At 44.2% G+C, this 23678-nt stretch overlaps 1 protein-coding gene across 9 annotated transcripts in view; it reads right to left on the reverse strand.

Annotated features, from left to right (window-relative positions):
* The window catches only part of ACTN1 (actinin alpha 1), an 87396-nt gene that overhangs the window by 21786 nt on the left and 41932 nt on the right, over positions 1–23678 (reverse strand). For all 9 annotated transcript variants that reach the window (XR_007708435.1, XM_035539414.2, XM_050711365.1 and 6 more), the window contains exons 3-8: positions 21256–21375; positions 13427–13513; positions 12751–12838; positions 11516–11594; positions 5318–5399; positions 3605–3690 (exon numbers count right to left, since the gene is read on the reverse strand). Coding sequence is in view for 8 of the 9 variants with exons in the window: in XM_035539414.2 (XP_035395307.1) it covers positions 3605–3690; positions 5318–5399; positions 11516–11594; positions 12751–12838; positions 13427–13513; positions 21256–21375 (542 nt within the window). In the remaining variant the exon portion in view is untranslated. The remainder of the gene's footprint in view (positions 1–3604; positions 3691–5317; positions 5400–11515; positions 11595–12750; positions 12839–13426; positions 13514–21255; positions 21376–23678) is intronic.

Below are 23678 nucleotides of genomic sequence, written 5' to 3' on the forward strand. Positions count from 1 at the left end.
CCAAAGCAAGTATACCTACATATATACTTAAATATATATAACAAAATGGCATAAAGAAAAAGCAGCCATCTACACACACGTCAGGCTGGGGACCCTGTACCTTCAAAGGCTCAGTATAAGAGAGTGAAAGAAGCAGAAAGCGGCTCATGGGACTTCCCCTTCAGGACTGGTGGCAGTAATGAAAAATCTGAATGAAAAATGGAGTGATATCACAGTAAGTCACCTAACCATGCACAAGGCAGCAATATGTTACAAGACACTTTGGGCTGGGGCTTGCACTCAGCAATCACTCTGCACTTGCCCTGGGATTTGAATCTGTGTCACTCAGCAGCTGCCTAATGTATGGCTGGGGCAGCTCCAAAAAGGAACTGGGCCCCTCCTGCCAGCTCTCCGCTGAGGTGCTGGCCCATCAGGCCTACTAAAAATTTAATTAATGATTAAATCTTTTATCTTCCCTACAAGCCAGTTAGACCACATCGGTTTGAAGCTTTATTAACAAAGAAGCTCCATCACTAGTTCTTGCCCCAGCTACTTGGTTCAGGTCCTGAGGCAGCAGAAGGTTGTTTTCAGTTATCCCAGCAGATCTAGCATCCACCTCAATTGCTGATGAGAACATGGGACCTGCTGAGCAGGTTTCCAAAGGGTGGAATGGGCGCAGAGAGAAGAGGAGGGGACTGGAGAAGGACACAGCCACTTCTGCAGCAGGCTACTACCCTCCTTGTATTCGTGGTTTGCCCTTTCTTCGGGTTAAGCATGGAGCAATTCCTAAGGGGCACCTGGCAAACAACAGGCCTTATCGCTGGGCTGGCGTGAGTTCTGAGACTACAGTCGTCAGAGGCAAGTATCAGCTGGATGGAGCTTGCAGCCTGGTGTTAGGGGTTTTGAACTATTCATAAAGCAGGATCCCAGTGGACAAGTCCTGACTACATAAATCATGCCAAGCGGGCAAATCTACTGCACTGCTGTGGAACATATTTCCAGTTCCTTGGAAAGCAGATAGCACCATCTCATTCATACGAAACACAGCAGGGAACAAAAAGCTTCACCCAAAAAGCTGCTCCCTGGAACCTATTGCCTGTTTTTGCCCTCTGAGAGCCAGCATCAGCACGGTATCTATATCAATGCTGCAACCATCAGCACTGTTTTGCACAAAAGAGATGGAGCCTTTCTGGAGTCAAGTCACCCCTCAAGCTGGGCAACGCATGGACTTGGTCTCAAACAGAAAAGGCCTGGTGAGAGAAAGAAGTTATGGAAACAGGGAGATTTTAATTCCCGTATATAACGAGAAGAATCCAGTCTTGAGTTTTGGATTTTATTGTTCCAAAGCTCATAGTCTGAAATCTGCAACGATTTCGTGGAAAGGCTGCAGCCCAGACAGGCTATGGTATGGGGGGAAAGGCTGGAACTTTTTCTTCTGTTGAAAGGATTGCAGGGCAATTTCCATTTTGCAGGAAGTTCGCCCAAAGAACGTGCCTGTGAGTGACTGGTTCCTCTGAGGAGAAATGTCCCAGGGCCAGGCAAAGAGACTCTGGGGTAAAGAGGAAGTAGGACTGAAGCTACAGAAATGGGCAAAGCAGAGGAAAGAGAAATAAAACATACAGGTGGTTTGGGAGGAGAATGACTATAGAGAAGCAAGGAATGGAGAAGTGAGTGTGTGTGGGAAAGCTCAAGGCCCGGTAGGGATGAACTTCATGGCTGGAGCACAAAAGTACTCCAAAAGAGGCTACCACCGTGTAGTCAGCTGACATGATACAATCTAGGAAGCGATGACTGACCTAGCAGAAGCTGAGTGAGAACAGAAGGCAGGCAGCTCAAGGGAGACAGGATGCAAAGTCCTGGGCCAGACTGATCTGATTACGGCACTTCTGGAGATGCATCGCCTGGCCAGGATGATGACCGCTAAGTCACTGACAGGGTGTTGACTCTGTCAGAGCAGACACTCATTCCTCTTTCTATGCCAGCTTAATCAATGCTTTCTCCACCGCTGGGACATGAAAACTGGAGAGAAGGAGCAGCTGTTTGGAAGGACATCTAAATCACTTCTCCAGCAGGGATGGGGTGGATGGGGTGCAGCAGAGACTGCTCAGCCTCGGCGCTGCGCCGGGCGGAGGGGCTGGAGCCTTCCTCGGTGGAGAGGACAAGTGGGCAGGGCAGGGAGTGGGGAGGGGGTTGTTAGCGGTAAAGTCTCACCTTCTGCGCCCCTGAGAAGGCGTGGTAGTAACATGAAACATAGGTCATTATGGCCTTCTCATCCGGCCTTAGCGTGCCTATAATATCTGTGCAGAGAAGGAAAAGAGGTTGAAAGGATAAAGTAAGAAGCAGCACATAGAATAAAACAAAACAGTCATGGGTGGCGTGAGAGAGGGGGAGAAAACTTCCCATCATGCAGAGCAGGACAGGCCAAACAGATTTCCATGCGGAGCTGGGAGGTCGGATCAGAAGGTGGCTAGCAGCGTTGGCTTGTGGCTCGAAGCGGCACCCCTGCGCCCTCCCCCTGCATCCAGGAGGGTCCTGAGCTGAGGATCCGGGCTCTGCACCTTCCCAGCTGTGGTCGGAGGGTACAAACGGACTGTCGGAAGGTGTTCAGGGCTGTGCCCGAGGCCTTGCTGCACACTGAGGAGCTGCAGAGATCAGAGCCTTCCAAAGCAGCGCGCTTCCTACGCGCTGTCTGCTCTGCTTCACCAAGCACTGCACGCTCCTACGGCACTCCAGTATGCTGCTGGGTTTTGGCCAGAGATGTTTACAAGGTCTCACCCACAAAACGTTTTCCTTAAGTGACTCCGTTACCAACAGGATAATGGCAAAGCCAAACACGGCGAGGACTCGACTGCCTGATTTTCAGCATGGTGGGTGACGAAAGGTTAAAAGGAAACAAATGAACAAAGCCAGGCATCTCAGTCATGATACAGTGCTCTGTTCATATATCACCATAGAAGTACTCATTAGACATGCTTTGTAAGACCCAGGTGAACTGGGACTGAATTTGTGGCATGACTCAAGAAAGCAGCAGGTTTGGACCTTGAAGCACAGGTGTGGCAACCTGCAGCATATATAAGGTAAAAGATAAGGCTTTGGGTATTCATTGAACCCAACATAAAACCACTAAGTCAGCTCTGTTACCCCATCTTTCTAAAGAAAACAAAAAAAGTGAATAAGTATCAGCATTGTTTTGCATTGTTTCCAGTGGGGTCAGCCTGCAGTGAGCAGCTGAGCAGAGCAATCTGTGGTCTCCATCTTTGTGAAACCAAGCATCGTAGCTCAGATTTCCCAGACACAGGGAGTGCAGGTCCCCAGCCATCAGGGCAGCAGTTTGGAAGGCAAATGGAGAAGGCTCCCCTCTTTCTTGGCCTTTATGAGCATGCCAAGGCACCGGCATATATAAGTGCCACTGGAACAGCAACGCTAACTATAGGGAAGTAGGACTCCTGGCTCCCTTGCCCCATGTATTGTGTCTGGGGCACCACTTTGAACCAACAGCCAACTCTACCAAAAACATAATAAAGATGCCCGTAGCTAGAGAGGAGAGAGAGAAAGAAAAAAAGGTTTGGACATTAGCAACGGCACCAGGTGTGCTCTGTGGAGGGAGCTTGGGATCCTGTGATACCTTCTGGGCTCCTGAGAAGGCGTGGTAGAAGCTAGAAACATAGGTCATGATGGCTTTCTCGTCAGGACGGGCAGTTCCAACAATGTCTGTCAAAAAAAACCTCACGTTAAGAGCATAACCAACTGATGGGAGGAAAGTAAAGGAAGGGGAGAACCACAACTGTCCAGGAGGCCTGGTAGGGTATACACTTGTCATAGCAACTCTGAAGAGCTTCCCAGCTTTGTCTAGAAAATGTATCTCTCTCAGAAGCCAAGATTACCCTTTCTGGTTCCCCTCCCTCATGATAAAATTGCTTCCAGTGTCTGGCCAGGCTAATGCAGCCATATGTCAACATGTCTCACATCAGAGCGCTTCCCCATCCTGAGAGCATTAATGTGAGTGATGGGTAGAATCAATCCAAACTAGCAACAGGTTGATATGGCTTTTATAGATGTACCATACTGCAATTCTTCTATGCAGTTCTTCAGAAAAGATCCTTTCTTCCTTCCTTTCTGTGCCCCTGTCCTCCATTTCAACACAATGATGATTTGAATTTCAAAAGACCCTTTCATTAGTTTCAAGAGAAACTCAACACCTCCAGAGATCAGAATTAATGGTGTAGAGGAATGCACATTAGTCCCAGTCTGTAAGGGAGGAGACTGATCAAGAAAAAGCAATAGAAGCTCTTTAAGTGACCCTCTTCATCATTGTTAGCTATGCTGAGATCTGAAGCTAGATCCACTTACTTTGGGGGTGGCTTTATTTCTACAGAATGGCAGGAAGCATTCACATCTACTCCAGAAACCTCATGATTTTTTGTGACCTCAACATAGTGAGTGCAGGGAAACTGAGACTCATCCCTGGGAATGGGAAACACTGCCTAAGAATATGAACATGAACTTCCTAGTTACCCAAATACAGGTTAACTGGGTTCAATTGTCCTATTTCCAACTTTCCCCCTTGGTTCCTCTCTCTCCTTTATTTAAAAAATGCCCTTAATTGCTTCTCCTGTCAAAACCAAGCCTGAAATACAGCTTCCACCATTGAAACCAGCTGGCTTCAGCCCCTGAACCAGTGAACTATTTTAGGCTGTTGTTTATACTCCAGAGTTACAGTCTCTGGTCTATAGCCAAACTGGTTCTGACAAGGCTTGGAGAAGTAATCCTTGCTGTCCCAGTGGCCTCTGGGAAGCAGTCACCGTCAGTGGCAAAAGCATCTCTGAAAAACATGGATTTCTGCTTTGGTCTCAAGATCCCGTCACTGAGGGATCTTCATGCCCGAGACTTCCAAGTAGTCAAGAAGAAGCAGTTTATAATACTGGTATCGCATCCCCAAAAGGAAGGTCAACAGCAGTGTCAGAAAGAGCACAGAAAAAAAATTTGGAGCAAAAGGAGCACAGTCCTACACCATACGTTATCTCAGCATTAAGTCTGGGTCTTGAAAGGGAACACTTTGGTCAGCTGTAGACATAGCCAGGTGTTACTCAACTCTGCCTAGTGAGTCAACCCCAGGTTAAGATCTCCATATCAGACTGAGAAAACTGAGGGGCACAGGAGGAAGAGGGAAGCAAAACGTGATTAATTATTCCATTGTAACTTTTTTCTTGCACACTTAGTATGTGATGATGGAGGGAGCACTCAGATGTTACTGAATTCTTGCGCAATACAAATCCACCTAGAAGAAGTGGGAAATGTCGAGATAAAGCAAGTTAACACTCCCTGCATTCTACTTTACCTTCGGCATCCAGCATCTTGGGGATATCCAGGTATTTCTCAGCCACATCAAAGGCTGTGTTTAGGTTAGTGAGAGGATCATCCTGGGAAAGAAAGAAAGCCAGAGCATTAGCATCAACTCGTAACAAGGTTCACAGCATTTCTCTCAAAACAAAGCAATTGTGCTTTATTTGGTTCAGGTAACTCAGCTGTCCAGACAAAATTACGTGCAACTCCTCATGTAGCAGGATGAAATAATTAGCCTCCTTTTGAAAGCAGAGCCTGGAGACTCATGATATGATAATAACATATAATCTATGCACTTGCAACAAAAAGGAGTAATACATTTTGTTTTGCATTTAGTTTAAAGTAACATTAGCTTCACATCATATTGATAGTAAATGGCCATATCACACATTTACATATCATGCTTACATTAGGTTTGCATCTTCCATTTTAAAGAACTGCAGAGCAGTGTATCTGTTAGAACATCTAAGCAATACTAAAATAGTAACAACATCTGCAACGGGTGCTGTCCTTAGCTAGTGTACAGTTTGTTGAACACCAGTTGAGTGGGAGGAAGAGAAATGTTTGAACAAATCTCTACAAAATAAATATATATAAAAGTACCCATTTTGTCTGAGCATTGGTTTTCTTCCTAAGCGCTGCACAGGACTTGCCATTTCCTTGGTATATTTCTATTCCTCTAGGTATAAACCTTCTGCTGTAGCAGGATGCACTTCAGATACAGACATCAATACACAGTAATCAAATTCTAAACAAAGTTTCGTGTGACATGAGTCATATCACAAAGGTAGCTAACTAGATTTTAGAGAACCAAACAAGAGAATGTGAAACACAGATGTCACTGGAAATGAAAGACCTCTGCAAATTGCTCCCAGCTTTCAAATGTAATGATCAGCAACAAAACACCTACCAAGCAGTATCAGCCCATCATACAAGCCTGATTCCTATATTCCTGCATATCCATGACATTTATTCTGAAGGATCAATCAATTTCATGGATGACTGTTTCTACTGTTGAGACAGGTGGCTTCTGCTGGAGGAGGGGCTGTGCACAAAATGCTAGTGTTTAGTCACTGTTTGCTAAGAGGCTTTCAGGAGAGAGGAAGGATAGGGTGTCTCTCCATACTATCATTTGTGCCATACACACCATGTCCCGCCTTAAATATTAGGAAAAAGAAGTTTTATCTTTTCACCTTCTTCCTGGACTAGCATCCATGCTCTATCTCTTTCCTTTCTGAGAGCATGTGCCTTCACTTATTGCAATGACTTGGAAGACTGAGCTGTACCTAACCTTTAATCAATAGGCAACCTCCTTTGAACCCACCAAGCATGAAAGATGAAGCCAGGCAGGCTTGGGCGGACTGGTGAAGGCATGCAGAAAGGTTTCTTTACAGCACTGGGCACAAAGTAGCCCCTGTGTTTGGGGCACAGTAGCTACTGTGTTCATGAAGCTAGGAAACCGAGCCATTCTGGAAGAGGTTTGCTGCAGCAGTTCTCCAAGAATTAATGCATGCTTTGGGTTGGCATCCCATAACAATATCATGTTCCTTTGGATGAACGTCTCCAGCAGGCAGCAAAGTTTCACCTACCAAAATAAATCATACACAGCGGCCATCCAAACAGACCCAACCAGTAATCCATATTTAGTCCACTGGGACAAGTCAATATTAAGTGAGGAAATGTTGCATGGGCACACTGTGATGAAACGAACGGCTGTCACACATGGCAACAGGCCATCATTTCTCAGCACCAATTAGGTCTTAGTTCTATTTAGAACACTTTCAGGGGTGACTTCAACAGATATATCTAAATCCACCTCTTCAGAGCTTAGCAGAGGTGCAGGAGATTTTAAATATCCTCCAGCCACAAGCAGCCACCCTGTGCAATGGACTTACAGACACTGGCACCAGTTCAACTTCAGCCTGCTTGTCTCTGGTACCTGCTGTGCAGAAACCACAATGAACCCAAAGAGTAACCAAAAGCCTTATTTGAGGAGCTGAGACTAGCTACATGTAGACAGGACCTCACCTCCATTTACCCTTAGAGGAAGGAAGCGTAACAGCCTTTCTTTCACTCGAGTGAAATTTTCCCCTAGCCCACGTGCCATTTTCTCCTTCTGTAGAAACATCACCACCATGTCCTTTTAATTTCAACCCACGCTGACCATGAATACCACGACATCACTAACACCTTCTGCCCCAAGAGAGAGCCTAGTATTATTAACCCAGACCCTTCCTCAGCACAGCCCTGTCTGCCAGAGCTGCCGGAGGAGCGGTCAGCCTCTCCTGGAGGAAAGGGAGGTGCAAACTTGCTGCAGATAGCTTTCCTATCAGTCTGCGAGTAACAACGCCAGGAGCAGTGCTGCCCAAGGTTAAAAAGAATTCGTAAGCTGAAAGCTGGGAGAGGTTTCCTGATGGGAAAACTTACTGGTCTTGGGCACTCCCAAAGGAAGGGCTGGAAGTCTTAACGTGTGGGAAACCGAAGGCTTACCTAGATGAAGCCAGCTGACTTCTTTTTCGTATGTAACAAAGATGTGTGATCACATCGTCTCTTGGGGAATGAAGCTAAAGATAACGCTACTGAAAGCAAGCTATCTAAGCCCATGACTAGCCTGGAGATGAACAGAGAGATAAACCTGAGCAAGGCCTTGTTCCCTGTGGGAAAAGCTTCACCCCTCACAGACAGTGGAGCTGCTTACCACAAAGGTGGTGCTTCTTGGTTGCAAGGCAGAGGGTTCCCTAGCGGCCTCAACAGGGCCTTAAGACCCTATAAATTCCTCCAAACACCACTGCTTTCAGTTCCAGCCCCTAGTACACCAGCTAATCATTACTTCATATTCCTCATTTCAGTTGACTCCTCGTGAAGAGGGAAAAGTAAGTGAAGACTGTCCTGGCGACTCCAGGCCACGCAAAGCAGCACTGCAGCACCACAGGTGCAGTCATGCTTTAGGGACCCAAAGGCAGCAGAGCAAACAAAAGCCAAGTGACTTGTCCCTTCCCTCCATGGCTCAGACACACATCCCAGACCACCACTGACAGAGATGAGGGTCTCCAGAGGTGCCTCAGTTCCCAGCCTGCTTACATGAGCACAGAAATAGAGACACCTAAGAAAAGCAGTAACTTGTGAGCTCTGGCAGGGCCAACAACCAGGAAAGCTATAGTTTTTTTCCACGTAACAATAATGTTGTTTTAACAGTGGCAGGCAGTACACACCTGCTCTAAACAGATGCCTACCCGGCACATTCTCTGTTTTTGCTGTCTAAAGACGACCACAGCTCCTCCTTTTCCACCACAACCCTAACTCACACAGGGAGTCATCTCTCCTCCTCCAGCTAGTCCCAAGCCCTTGCAGCACACAAGGTTGCCATGGCAATTATTGCAGTGTGACATGAAAAAATCTTCTATTAGCTAGCAATCAGGAAAGGGGATGGAGGAAAATCAAGAGAGAGCAAGCACTTCCTATATCTGCCAGAGCTGAAGACACTGGGAAAAAAAAATCCAGTTAGTACAATTCATGTTTTCAGGAATATCTGTAAGAAATGCCTCCAACAGCAGCGCACAGATGACACTTCTATATGGACTGCAGTACATGAGGGGGTGTTTGAGCTATCAACCACTGTACTGGATGAAAACATCTTAGATGTGGTTCACAGTTGAGCTCTGGATGGGGGTAAAAGGAGGACGGGAAGCCCCATCTTCTGCATATCCCTCATGTGCAGACCATGAGCTGAAGATCTTACCTACATTGACCAGAACAATAGCAGACAGACCTCCACTGAATAAAAGCCATCTAACCAAATAAGTTGTTGTGGTGTCAGGGAATTACTGACACCAAACTAGGTTGACCTGAACCTTTCATTTCAGGGCCTGGTCAATACAAGCACCTTCAGCTAGGCACTGCGTGTCAGCAGAAAATAATTGTGCTCACTCTACTACTATAGCTAAAGAAAAAAGAGCTAGGAACCAAGAACAACCATGCTGATAAAAGAACTTTCTAACTTTTTGGGAAGCAGACACACAGCTTCACTGCCTACCTTTTGCTACCATACACTGCCAACACACGGTATGTAGCACAGACACAGCCTTTACGAAGGAACAGAAAATATTAAAACTGCATGAGAATGCTGCTCAAACAGGAGGTATAATGCAGACTTCTTATCATCTTGGACTGCTGATGTTCACTTCTCTCTCTCATATATTTGTGTGTGTGTGTGTGTGTGTATACAAACACACAACATCACCAAAGGCACACGCAGCTGAGGTGTGTGAGCTAATCAATCCCTAGGGATGGAAGATACCTGGAGGTGGACCTTTAACCAACCCTCTGCTGCAATGGCTGATCTCAGCAGCCCTCCTCATGTCTTTCTCTGCACCATAAATCCCCAGAGCCAGGGCAGATTCAAAGTGCTGGGGTTTGTTCGTTTGCTTTGTTTTGAGGAGAAGGGTGCAGAAATTGTGCAGGCAAATACTGTATTTAGGAAGGTGCCATGCTTGTACATTATACAGATGGGTTTGAAAGATCTAGTGTAAAAAAGGCAACTTCAGCACACATCAACTGCAATCAGAGCTAAAGGCTAGGCTCTGAGCTAAGTTCTTCCCAGCTATTTGCTCAAGACTTGAGTTCTGTAGAGTAATCAAACATGCATTTAATCTCATGCCTTTAAAGCAATCAAGGCAGAACAAAAATAAAAATGATACAGTAAGGGTCAGAAGACTGCAGGAAGGCAGAGGGAACCCAATGAAGGATGTGATCAAAGTCAAGGGGAACACAAAAGGAACTGGTTGCCTTTAACCATACTCCAAGGAGGACAAATTCCTTCCAATTAATATTGATTTTGGCTAGAACAATCACCCTCTCCTTCACCTTATAAGGCCTGCAGGCAAAGTGACCAAATAACTTTCCTTTTCTTTCCCTTACTCTGGTTTTGTTTGGGTTTGGCTTAGGACTTTGTTGGTAATGGAGAGCATTGTAGCATTTACCCTGTTGGGTTTAGCTGCTTTTATTTTCCCAAGATTAGACACTGAAAATGTACTTAGCTCCAGTAATTCCATTTTTTATTGCTGCTGTTTATGTAAACAGGTAGAGTCTATCCCCACTGTTTATTCATCATATGCTGACTCCAGACACCAAAACTGATCAGATAATATAATTGACTGCTCTGCAAGACAGTAAAGATCTAAAAGGTTACTGAAAAGCAGATCAGGCATTGTACAAGTCACTGCCTCAAGGAAGCAGCTAATTTGATTAACTCATTTACATATTGTCCATTTGCACAGTAATTCAAGAGCCCAGATCTATTAGTGATGGGATTCTATGCTTATTTTTCTAGCTAGCATCTTTCTAACAGCCAGCCCATGAGATCAGATGGTCAAACTTCTAATATATTAGCCCGAGTAACAGTACACAAATAATGCTCTTGGTGACATTTCACTCTGGTTGTATACATAGATATAGGTAAACAGGATCTAAGCAGGTGGTGGGAATGCAAGTAGGATGCGAATCCAGCTTGCTCTTCTGACACCCGGCTGGGTCAGAACACTGCTGGCAACACAAAGCGCTGATCACTCTCTCTCATCGTCCATGTAGCAGTCTTGTTTCCAAGACACACAGGAGGCAAACTTTGGAGCAGCTAGATGCCATGTTGCCAGTGGCAATTTTTAAAATAAAACTTAAGTGTTATGGCAAATGCTTTTCTGGTATTTGACATCTACATGCTAGGAGACGTCCAGTATGCGGATGGCTCAGTGCTGAGCTGGAAGCACATGGCAAGCATCCAGTAAGGGCACAACACCCACCTCACTTGAGCTTTTACACTTGATTACCAGGTAACCGGTTTCCATCCAGCTCTTCCCAGAAGTCTGATCTGACTCACTAGTCTGTGACATTAGTACAGAATTAGCCTTACATTTGGTGTTAGTGAATTTGCCAGTTTTTGCTCATTAGCTGGGACTGGGGCACGTGTGGCTCGTATAAGGCAGTCTGAAAGCAAGGAAAGTCAAGCAGGCAGCTCATTAAGTTCACGCTTCACTAAGAAGCCTGAATGTACTGATTCATCCCCTCCTTCCTTCCCCCTAGCCCTGCAACTGCCAGCTTGTGTTGAAGTTGTCCAGTTATCTGTTTATCAAGCTAATTCTTCTCCCTCTTTACCTCCATGGACCCAAACATTTGGTATGACAAACAAATTGAGTTGTACCTTTCGTAGCTTTCCATAGTCGATGAGCTCTGGACGGTGTCTGTGAATTAAAGCGCAGAAACCAAGGCCATCCTTCCAACTGTAAGAGAGACAGAAGAGAGCACAATGAACAGCGCTCAGCCAGGGAGAGACACGGTATGAGCATGAGAGAAGGCACCAAAACAGGAGGATGATTAATGAGGATTTAGTTTCTAACCAGCAGCACCTCTGTAAGTGCTGGGAAAGATTCCTTTCAAGCCCTAAAAAAATACACTGCAATTAGGACTTGCCCTTTGTATTGCCACCTCCTTTACACCAGTTTTCTGTGCTGAATTTTTCCTGTCCTGGAGAGCATGCAAGAACAGGTGCAGAGCTCAGGGTTGAAAAAAGGTGTATATACAAGTGCATGCCTTAGGGAAGAGACAGATTGAGGAGGAAGGGAACAAATGTTGGTGGCTATAACCAGCATTAAATAAGCTAATGCTTCACTTCCCAGACTGCTCTGGACGTACGAGCAGAAGTGGAACCATAATTCTTCATTCCAATTAGCATAATCGTTTCCTACAATTTATCAAATCTAAAGACTTCATCAACTAATCTGGGATGTGAAGCACTGATGCACTTGGTGTTCTCAAAGGCACTTCTGCACTCAGTCTTAAGCAAAGCCCATAGCTGGGTCCACTACAGTACTGGTTAACATGGACAGAACTTCAGCTCTCAAAAAAAAAAAAAAAAGCTTTACATTTATAAGGTTCATACAGTTCTCTGAGATGTGCTGCAAAAGCACTATTACACATAATCTTCAGTAGAACGTCCGTCAGTTTACAAATATTAAAAGCAGAGCAACAAAACCTTTCATCCCATCCTAACTCTGCTGTACAACAAAGTTTCTGGTGAAATAAGGGTTTAAAAAGCCCTTACTTCATTTCTTCTAAGGTATTCTGAGTTTTCACAGAGTGGAAGGATCTTGCTTATCCTTTGTCATATACGCTTCTCTCAGAGGACCTCATGCTCCATGAAAAGTTCTCCAACTTCTCAAAAGCAGCAATTGTAACCAGAATGAAGAATTGGGATGTAGGTGCTTGTATCCTCTTATAACCTCTGCCTTTAATTTCCTACGTGTCTCTCTGGACTATGCTACCATGTAACATAGTTTCCTATGGAAATGTGGATGTGTCAGGAAAATTTTTAAATATAGCATAAAGACATCTGAAAATAACACGGATTGTAAAGCTAAGTTCTTGCCTGTGACTCACCTGATATGGAAGTTTTGGATGTTAACATTTTTGTAGGGGGCTGTCTTCCTCTGACACCATAACAAAAGTCCTTCTTTAGCAGATGTCTCTAAAGAAAGAAAGAATGCACACCAATTAACCCACTTTCGCAGAAAGCAAGAGTCTCTGGAGCACATGCTAGAAAAACATGACCAGCTCCTCTTTAGTAGAGGCAGCACTGAATTGCACTTTATTTAACTTCCTTTGTCATAAAATTCTTTCTTTGAAGAGTGTACTGGAATGATTTTGATATTGTTATTTTCTTAAAGAGGTTCTGTAATAAAGAGATGGCATTTTGGGATTAGAGAGGAGATTTTGGTAGGACTTGCAGAAGAAACGTTCATTTTCAGTGCTAGTCCTTGAATCAGCCTGCAAGAAATACAATAGATTCCAACATCAAAGTTGACTTTCCTGCTTAGCCATCTTTTTGAGCTGTTCTTACATTCTCTTACAAGAAGATGAGGTGAAAAGTCTTCTCAGCATATCTGAATCTTGACAGAAAAGTCAATAAGACCATAGGGCAGCTTGGGAATGGTAGCTCCCTGGGATCTTCCAGTGACTCATCTACAAGCACATTCTGGGCCTTTTGAGTGGCAAAGCCATGTGGCCACCCCATTTGTTTGCTGCTCAACTGTGGCTTGAAAGAACTGAGATTTACCTTCAACTGAGATATCCTGAATGGCAAAACGAAGGATGATGGTCCAGATCATTCCAAGAGTCATTTTAACGTTGCCATCCACAATTTCTAGGGAAAAAAATGGAGAAAGAAATGGAATAGAAGGCATTAAGTTGCAAGTGCAAATCCCAGTAAAACAGGTACATTAGGAAGCCCTCCGTTTTGCAGATGGGGGAAACTGTAATTCCAGCTAAAAGCAGTTCTCTGCCTCCCCAGATGCTCTGCTGGTGCAGCACAGTCTTGCACAGTAGTTCCCACTAATTATAGTGGTTCTCTTGCATTATACCACTGAGAGAAGAACAGATAGTGACACAGGAACAAGGACCAATATAGATCAGTGTAATTCACCGCAGGGACCTAAAACCACATTGTTCAAGTTTAATTTCTATCACTCATAAGCCATATAACCCAAACGGGGAAAAAGTAAAGCCTTCCTGCCTTACTCTGGTATATCTACTACGAGTCACACCTATATAACTGCCCCAGGGAAATTATACCAGAACAACCAGGGAGACTTCCCAATGCACATGAGTTCTGGCAGCTGGTTGTGTAGTGTGAACAAAATAAAACCAAGAAAACCAAGAAACATCGGCATTTTAATTTCAAACAAGCCTAAATGCCCCAGACTGCCTGTGTAGCAATTCCTTCAGTCATGTAATTGCCAAAAGACACAAAAGAGCATTCCTCAAAGTACATGCATCATGCTTGAAGAGGAATGCTAAGACTCATGCTGATCAGCTTGAGCAGAGCATAACATAAACTAAGATGTCAAACAGATTGTGCTTTATTGCTCACTGGACTCTGCAATATAAATCAGCAAGGGTCAACAACTGGGAGGTTTTAGAAAGCAACCATTTGCACATGTGACGTATGGTCTGTTTGGGACAAGGGATGTAGATTCTGGGGGGAGGCGCTGGGAAGATGCTAGACCAGAAAGGGGTTTCCACTGCTTGCAGAAGAGCACCAAACAGTCCAAATTGCAAGCAGATGGGTCTCAAACACTGATCCTCAGCATCTGCAAAAATTCTGCATGGACTACATATTCAGGTTATAAAATTTACAGCCTTCATTTTTTTTTTGGATGGTGAAAATAACCTATCTGTTTTTTCTAGTCATTCTCTGGTGGTTTCCTGAACGGCAGAAGGATGTTTCACAAATAACTGACAAGTTACAGAGGTATTTTCAGTAAGAAAAGGGCTAGAATTAACCTACTGTTTGGGCTAGAACAACTCAAGTCCTAACCATATTGCCAGAAACCATTTTTCTGCAACCGTAGACACCTATGTGCCACTGCTTCCACAAAGCTGCCCTGCAGAAACACATTGCGCTCTGGGGCAAGGACAAATCTACAGTACAGGCAACAGCCACCCATCTGGATTCTGTTGCAAAACTAACAATACTGGAATTTTTCTGGTTAAGCTGTTAAAAAAAGTTTTTCCACCTATGAGATATTATCAAAATGTGAACCTCCCTGCCTTCAAAACCAACAGACAAGTAACATGTAGCCCAAACATGCTGCTTCAAAAACGCTGTCCATCCAACCCAGCTGCCTGGCTTGTGATTCAGTGGTACTCGTGGTGCAACTTCCACTGTAAGCTGGGAGGATAACCTGTTCTGTGCTTTGTCATACATCTGCATTAGGAATTTACAAGTTGAAAAGATATAAAACTAGACATGCCAGCTTGTTCTGCTCCAGAACACCTGTGTCCACTCCCTTCTGCACTTACAGCTTGAGGGGGACATCAGTTTGCTCAGAATTAAATAGCCAACAAACTTTTCATTGTAGTACAAAAGAACTATGGTTACTTTTTCTGGCATGAAAAGAACTGTTTGCCTGCTGACGGTTTTATCAAATTGCATTCTCCATCCTCCTGTGAAGCACTGCAATCAATGTAAAGGAAAATACTTACTATTATTAAAGATACCTGAGATACCATAGCTGAAACATTAAAGAAAGCATCCACGTTTTCAGCATGCTTTGTTCATGTCATAGATCTTCATGGGGATTTAAAAAGAAAAAAAAATAGAAAAAAAAACAACCACAAAAAAGCAATGCCTGTAAAAACCACAGCAGTTGGCAGAAGGACCCTAGGGTATACTTAAGATCTGAAAATAAATTTAGCTCTTTATTTTAATGGACTAGATTAAAATCTGATGGCAATACTTTAATGTTGGAAATGGTTTATGAACTCTAATAAATCAATCAGTGAGCTGAAACAGGTAATTAATATTACTGTTCCATGGATTTTAATTGGAAATAAAGGTCAAGATACTACATAAAACCAGATGGTGTTAAGTTGCTAATGTGGCATTAGAACTCAGTACTATGCTCTAGTCACATTCTCAAATTCCCCTTTTTATAAAGTTAGCTGGTGGAGTTAAGGTGGAAAGTATCCTTTCTCCCCCAGTCCTCTTCTTTGCCGTATTCAATTTAAAAGGAAGATGTCTGCTCCCTGCTCCCATGTCAGATTCTTCCTTGGCACTGCACCAAATCAAAGCTGCTCTGGAAGAAGCCCAAAATATTTCCACCACTTCATCTCTACAAATCACTTTATTTTTTCTTGACAAAGAGAAAACTCACCACCTACCAAGCAGATACTGATGTCAGTGAGATTAGTGAGTGATCCATCCTGGGATGCAGATTTAATCTACCATACCATCCCCAGTCCTTGCCTTCCTTTTTTTTTTTTTTCTTCTTTTAAATAGAGTTGACAAAACTGTTATCTTTTGTTAGAAGCAGGCAAGCATTTTTAATTTCTAGAGCAAAAAAACTTCTCCTGGCAACCTGGTTACAAAAGCCACCAGCTTGTTCAGAAAGAGCAATATGCTCTTTGGCCCTAACTCATGCACTTCTCCATCTCTGCATTCCCCAATCACAACCTCCTTATCCCTTAGGATTCCTTTGGTGCCCTTCAGCTGGTGCCAGTCTCTTTCTAGTACAGTGGAATATGGCCAAGAAGCAAAAGCAAAAATCACGTTTGCATGAAGCCTTCTGCTTCCTGGTGACGACAAGAAAGAGACTCCACAGAAATTGTTAAAAAGTTGAACGTAGCACTGCAAAGCTGGAACAGCCTAATGCTTGTTTAATTAAAGATGCTATGTTTGTTCCCTCTGATACAAGCGATACTCAATAATGTGAGAGTGGTATGGTATAAAAGGCTAACAGCCAAGCTGTATCTTCTGCCTAACTGTGCTTTCTCAGTGCTCTTCCTAGGCAGGACCTCTGCAAACATTCTCTGCATTTTCTCCACCAGCAGCAGCTGTGGTCTGAGCAGCAGCAGCAAGTACATGCTATTAATGTGATTTACATTCAACTCGGGGGTGGATCATTGCTGGCTAAAGCTGACAAGGCGTCTGCAGCCACTGGAAGGAAATTTCTTGCACCAGTGAGTATGCTTCCACCCAGCTCCTATAATTGTACCAAACACCACAAACAAAATATGTAAAAATTACAGTACTCTCATCCACTCGTTCGACAGCCAATTAAGGGCTTGACAAATATTCAGTTCTTAGGAGTAAGACTGGCTTGCTACATCGATGTGGCTTTTAAAATGGCAATTTTGAATTCACAAATTCATTTTGAAAAATACCAAAAGGACCAAGCTTACTTTTCTACCTCTGACCTGGGTAGTTAGAAGCAGAAACCGTTGTGCACCCCAGCTATTTCTGAGTTGTCCGTAACACTGCACCTGGCTACCCCATGGAGCAAAGCAGTTGCGGAGGAGGAACAACCGGCAGGATGGTGTTAGGTTTGGGAATTAAAGACAAGGTGACATAAAATAAAGGCTGCTGTGTATTTTATTTATCCTAACAAAATGTCAGGTGCAGCAGGACAAGCTTCCATGACTGTGTCTGCACAAAGCATGTTGCTAGGGATGGTCCAGCCAGATTTAAGACAGATTGCTGGCATTGATGACGGGGGCATGCATACATCTCAGCTTCCTAATTGTGAGCAGGCAGGGGGCAAATATAATGCTACGTGTCACTCACTGACATGGAGAGACCTTATTTTTCACCTCTTTCTGCCGTCAGATGCATGCTTGCTCTGCTTGGTGGTTCAGTGTTTTGCTCAGCTGTGACTTCTACAATCACTGAAATCTTTATGCATTATTTCTCCTTTCACTTACACAGGTGAGAAGAGGGATCAGTTCATCCAAAGTTATCATTATCTTGAACTGAGCTACACCGGTCTAGGAAAGCAGTTATTTTCTATGCAGATTAGAGGTGCAAATATAAAAGTCTTGGGGACAAATACTTGACCTATTCAATCTGTTAAATCCCTGGAGCATTTGACCCTAGTATGGAATCTATTACAGCAAAAGAAAGCTCCTGCAATGTCAGAAGAGAGAGAGATGTAGAAGCAGGTGAAGAACTATTCAGAAGCTGCAGCTGGCTAGACCCTTCCTTGATCTAGGTTTACACAGATCCGTTGTATTACCACAACTGCTTCAATCCAATAGACTAGCTAAACAAAGATGTTTAGAATCATCTTGGATTGTTAATGTCAGATATGGCTGAAAAAAGCTGCTCTTAATCCTCATAGCTTATTCCTTTTGCTTAGCTCACCCTCCATTTAATGTGGACACAGAACGTGCCCACACACATACTCTGCATAGGAAGCCCTCTTCCACTCTGGTTCTCATCCACTGGGACAAAGCTGCAAAACTTGGCTTGTAAGCAGCACAGAAGGACCTTCATTTGACGAATGCTAGAGAAATGCCATGGAAACATTTTTGCTGGCTTTAACTCTGGTTGAGCGCAAGCCTCCTTAAAGGAGGCTGTAGCGAGGTGGGGGTTGGTCTGTTCTCCCACGTGCCCGGTGACAGGACGAGGGGGAATGGGCTAAAGCTGCGCCAGGGGAGGTTTAAGTTGGATATTAGGAAGAACTTCTTTACTGAAAGGGTTGTTAGGCATTGGAATGGGCTGCCCAGGGAAGTGGTTGGAGGTCTTTAAGAGACGTTTAGATGTTGAGCTTAGTGATATGGTTTAGTGGAGGTCTTGTTAGTGTTAGGTCAGAGGATGGACTAGGTGATCTTGGAGGTCTCTTCCAACCTAGACGATTCTGTGATTCTGTTTCACAAGGCTTAAGCTAGTTGACCTGAGAGTCTCCCACTGAGATTCTTAGATTCTTTCTGGAACTTATTTTTTAAACACACACCATAAAAAAATAATAATATAAAAAAGTCAACCACTACAGGACATTAGTACCCAATGCCTTCTGTCTAATGTATATAGGGAGCTGCAGCTGGGCTACAGACCTTTCACACAAGACTCTCCTGCCTGGTGGATACCCAGAGAGGGAGCAAGCTCCCTCGAGGTGAGGAGGTGCTGCCCTACCGAGTACCCCCAAGCTGCCGCTGGACTGTATTTTTCCCTTATGGTAGAAAAGCCACTTGGAAAACTTCCTAGATCAGTCCCGCCTGCCTGAGGCATTTACAGCTCATCTTCTTGGCGCAGTGTTATGACTGCCTCATTGGCTTTGATTTCCTACTTTGCTGTGGCATGGTGTTTCCTGAAAGTCTCAATGTACGACCTTAAAATTCACGCTCAGGAAGGCATACAATCCCTTCAATGGACAGAGCTACTGCCATCCTGTTCAAAGCAAAGGTCCATTTTTACAGCTGATGTGCAATTTACTGTGTACCCGGCTTAGACAGCCTGGGCAGAAGCCCTGCTGCAGGCCCACATCTCCTGATGACACCAGAGTGGCCTCGGCTCAGTCTGGGGGTACAGGCAGGTGCTGGGCTGCGGGGGGAGCATTCATGATCACGCTTGCATGGCCCGAACTTGCATCAAAGCACAGGCCCGAGTGCCCATCTCACTGCCAGTCTCAAAGCAGACTCTTCTCCTCTTACCCCCTTTCACAGCCATGTACCACGTGTACCTTCAGCAGCCAGCTTGTTTTCATCTACAACAAATGCCACCAGAGCATCCTGAGAAAGACTCCTCTTGGCTGTCAAAAGCAAAGTCACTGAGATGGTCTGTTAAAAGCCAGATCTTTTGGGTGATGTAAAGAAACCCACATAGGTTCACCAGGTAGTTGCATGGGCACCAGGACAAAGGAGAGGCAGGAAGGTTTGGCAGGGGAGGTCAGAATCACAGTTTAGACAGAACTAAATCATGGCTTGCCACAAAAACGCACCTCGCAGCCTACTCCCGAGCAGGATTACTGCTATGAGTCAATACTGAATAATGAGGCCCTGGAGATCATTGGTCACAGAGCCTTTTACTTGCAAATGATCGCTAAGTGCTGTGAGGGTACAGTCATAGCTGATGCAGGAGCAGAGATCAAAAAGAGAAATCCAGTGGAAGGAGAGGAAAAGGCCAACTAGTGCCAAGAAGACCAGAACCAGAAAAGAAAAAGAAAAAGGGACTAGAGCAGTGAAGCTGGGTTTGACGCATGCTCTAGACTCCCAGAAGAATCCAAATGTCTGTCCAAGATTCAGATGACAGCAGGAGCTGGCAGGAGACTTCTGGCTTCAGGTCCAGCCTCTAGTTATAAAAAAGTCCTGTACAGATATGGACTACTGAATCAGACGCTGGATATATTAGTCATTTTAATAAGGGCACAAAATAACTTTACATCTGCTCTTGCGCTAAACAAACAGTACTCAGGGACAGCAACACCCTAAGGTTGCTCCTGTGGGAAAAGCTGAGTAAAACGAAGGAAAGTTTTGCATGGAAGCTATATCAAGCCATTCATCCTTTACATTTAGCTCTTAAATAGCAAACACTGTAAAGAATCGTTTCTGCGATGCCCCTGAATGCAAGCTGCAAATTGTTCCAAAGTCTTCCTAACGTTACAACTTTAAGCTGGGGTAAATGGGGTAAGGCAAACACAAACACCTGCAGTGGTTGAGGTGTTCTGCCTGACCTGACACAGAACTAGAAGACCAAAGGATAGGCACGTGTTTTGGAGATGCTCCCAAGAGCACGCCCAAGAGGCCAAACCTAGGGACAGCATGCCAATACTGCTCTGACCTCCTGGGCTAAGAACAAGCAGAGCGCAGCCCTGCAGCCCCACTCCCCTCCCTGAGGATGAATACTCATCCAGAACTGTATCACGGGCTCATATCCTGGCTGTCACGAGTTTCCGTGGAGAAACCACGTATTCCATCTGTAAGATGGCGATAACAAACCTCCCTTATTTTCCGTGGTCACTGTAAAGGCAAACCTAGAAATACCACAGAAGCGGAGTGTCTCCACAGCAACAGTGACAACAGGAGTCCATAGGCACAGGTCCAGAGCAGAGGAAAATGAATGTCACAAAAACACTGTCCAGACAAGATGACAAGTTACTAAGGTCTATAAAAGTCAGAGCAAACTATCTTACCAACCTGCAAGCCCTTCCAGGTTTCGAGCTATGTATCTGCAAAACACCTGCCATCTTCGCTAGGAAGACAAAACTCCTGCACAACTCTCTGCTGTGCAATCTGCAAGTTCATCTTACCGGCAACCCTGGTGCTGCCCACAATGGTCTGCACAACAGTACACGGGCTTCCAGGCAGAGTACCCACATTTCTAGGGTGTGCAAGAAGCCTGGAAGCCCTGAGGACTGAAGTCTCTGGGATCCTTGACCTGTGCTGGTGACTGCCCTTGGCTTTGACCTATGGCACATCCTACAACAATAGGGGTTCTTTCCCATAAACTCTGCAACAAGCTAAATACAAACAGCCGCTCTGTTTCAATTGAGAAATAAACATGGTAGGGCTAGGGAGGCGCAAAGGGAACTGAGATGCAGATGTGAGAGAAAGGCTATGGTAAGCATAGCTTGGACCCAGACAAATCAGACAATCAGCTGGTTGCTTTACCTTCTGCTCCAATAGATACTAGTTTGACTCCTTTGCTGGCAATGAAATCCAAGGCCTTGTTCACGTTGGAAATTTTGTGTACTCGCATTTTGCCTCTCTCAGGCTTAGCCAAACGTTCACCTAGTTAGAAAAGAGAAAAAGAATTGTTAGAACTCTGAAGCCTTTCCTCGCCAGTGTGTGTTTTCCCATGCTGGTGGCTCCCACTGCTCAGCCAGGCAGAGGGTAGACTTCCCCAAGTCTTTTCTTGATGGTGAATGCAGAACAGCTACGTTCACTGTTAAGTACTCTCAGAAAGAAATAGATAAAAAAGTAGTTTTGTTGCACCCCAGGTAATTTCATTACCGAGTATCTGTAGGCACTGAGGCCTTTCCACAGCAGGTTTGCACCAGAGGTACAAAGATCCTTATAGAAATTGTTCAAAATCATAGTGAGCTCAGCGGTGGAATTAACCTCTCTGTGCCATTAACCACAATTAATGGTGCCTGGAAATGACAGTAACTTCCGCTCCCCATGAAGACAGGTGAGGAACTCATCTCCAGCATTTACAATGTGCAATTGACAAAGGAAATCTCTCTTTCTTGGAACTCCTTACTGTCAAATGGTAGGATGAGCTTTTATCTTGCCTTTCTTGTCCCCAGACAAGCTACAGACCTTGTATCTCTCTAGCCTTTGCACCAAATGGTCACAACTGCATCTACCAAGAAATAAAATCACTTCTTCCGTGAGCAGCTTTATAACTGTAAGAACCATCATCTCAATTCCTCTCCATTAAATGTTCAATGTATTTCTAACTCTACGCAATGGTCTTGTACACAATGGCATGCAGTTTAAATGTTTATAATGAGGCAGAGAAAGGGAAGCAGCACAGCTCTGAGCTAAGGCAGGTAAATCTCTGGTGGGAGTGAGTCTTAGGATACACACTGGATCCTGACTACAGCTAAGCTGGGAAATTTGGAAAAGCACTTTGTGGGCCTTATTTGTTTGAAAGAGCTGCATGAAGTGGTGTCCTTCTTGACTGGCTGCAGGTACTACTTCCATGGCCTGCTTTTCCTAGCACTAACCCAACACTCAGGGTAAGCAAATTAAAGCTTGGGCAGACAAGTGGGCTTTTCAAAGGAATCGGTAACAGAAACATAAGCGGACAGGACATCAGGAATCACCTGTGTGTGACCGACGTGACCAAAAACCAAATAGAGCAGCCTGGGTTTCAGATCACAGGCTCCAGAATACCATATATTATATATATAAATATACAAACAAAATGCAAGAAGGTTTTCCATTTGGAAAAAGAAGTTATGGAATAATTAAAAAGAGATCAAATGGGCAAGTCCAGGCAAGTAATTACTCAGATCTGTTCAGTTCCAAGACCCTCCTGCTTTATCCCAAGCCTGAATATTTGAGTCAATGTGAGCCGACTCAAAACCTTTACTTGAGACTTAAGGGCGAGAAAGAAAAGTACTTTTTTAAAGAACTCTTTTTCATATTAAAACTGGATGGCTTGTTTTCCTAAGAAAAGAGTGAGGAAATGTTACAAGGGAGAAAAATAGATTATCACCATAGTCATGCCCTCCAAAGGAAAAAAGGTCTGGAAACGAAAATCCTTTAAAAGTGTTTCAATTATTACTGTAGGCTGGTGTCAGGCTTAAGGATAAAACCAGATTCACTTTCAAAATGACACAATTAAAGTAGAAAAGGTGTATTTATGGTACTACCGCCTTCCTAGGATTAAAAATATCTCTCTCACTTTAATGGACCCTCAAGTACACATCATGGTGTTTTGCTTTCTTTTTCCATCTGAATAATGCTAGTCATTGAAAATAGAAGTGGAAGCACCTTTTGTGACAGTTTCACAATGACATTTTTACAAATGTCATTTCAGAATAGACTTAAGCAGATTAATGCTGCCAAACATCAACAAACAGGTTGAGCCAGCTGAAAAATAACCATTTTCTTCACTGATGTGACTGTAAACTAGCCTTGCAAAAAGAAAAATAAAGAAAGAAGCTCAGGTTTCAGCTGGAGCAGCGGCAGGCCGATCCAATTCACCTTGTGGCTGCATAATGCGTGCTGCCAACAGGAGGGAGAGCATCCGAACTGCTCTCCCTGGGGCTGGGGAGGGCAGGATCGCTCCCTCTGCCAGCAGCATGATCCAAGAGCAGCCAAGGGTGTTTGCAAAACTGCAGCCTCCCTTTCTCAAATACCACAGTAGGATATTTGTTTTAGAATAATTTTTTAGTGAACTTAAAGAGTCCCCAAGCCCAATGGCTATTTCCTTCAGTCCCGAACTTTATTCCAAATTTACATTTCCAGAGCAAAGCCTCACATGGTTCCATGGCATGCAATATTAATAATGTAGACTGTTAAAACGGAAGCCTGCTAGAAATATGTTCTACTTTCAGCTATTTGCATTGTTGCTTTATTTC

The sequence above is a fragment of the Cygnus atratus genome, chromosome 5, assembly GCF_013377495.2.
Source record: "Cygnus atratus isolate AKBS03 ecotype Queensland, Australia chromosome 5, CAtr_DNAZoo_HiC_assembly, whole genome shotgun sequence".
In the NCBI taxonomy this organism is placed as follows: domain Eukaryota; kingdom Metazoa; phylum Chordata; class Aves; order Anseriformes; family Anatidae; genus Cygnus; species Cygnus atratus.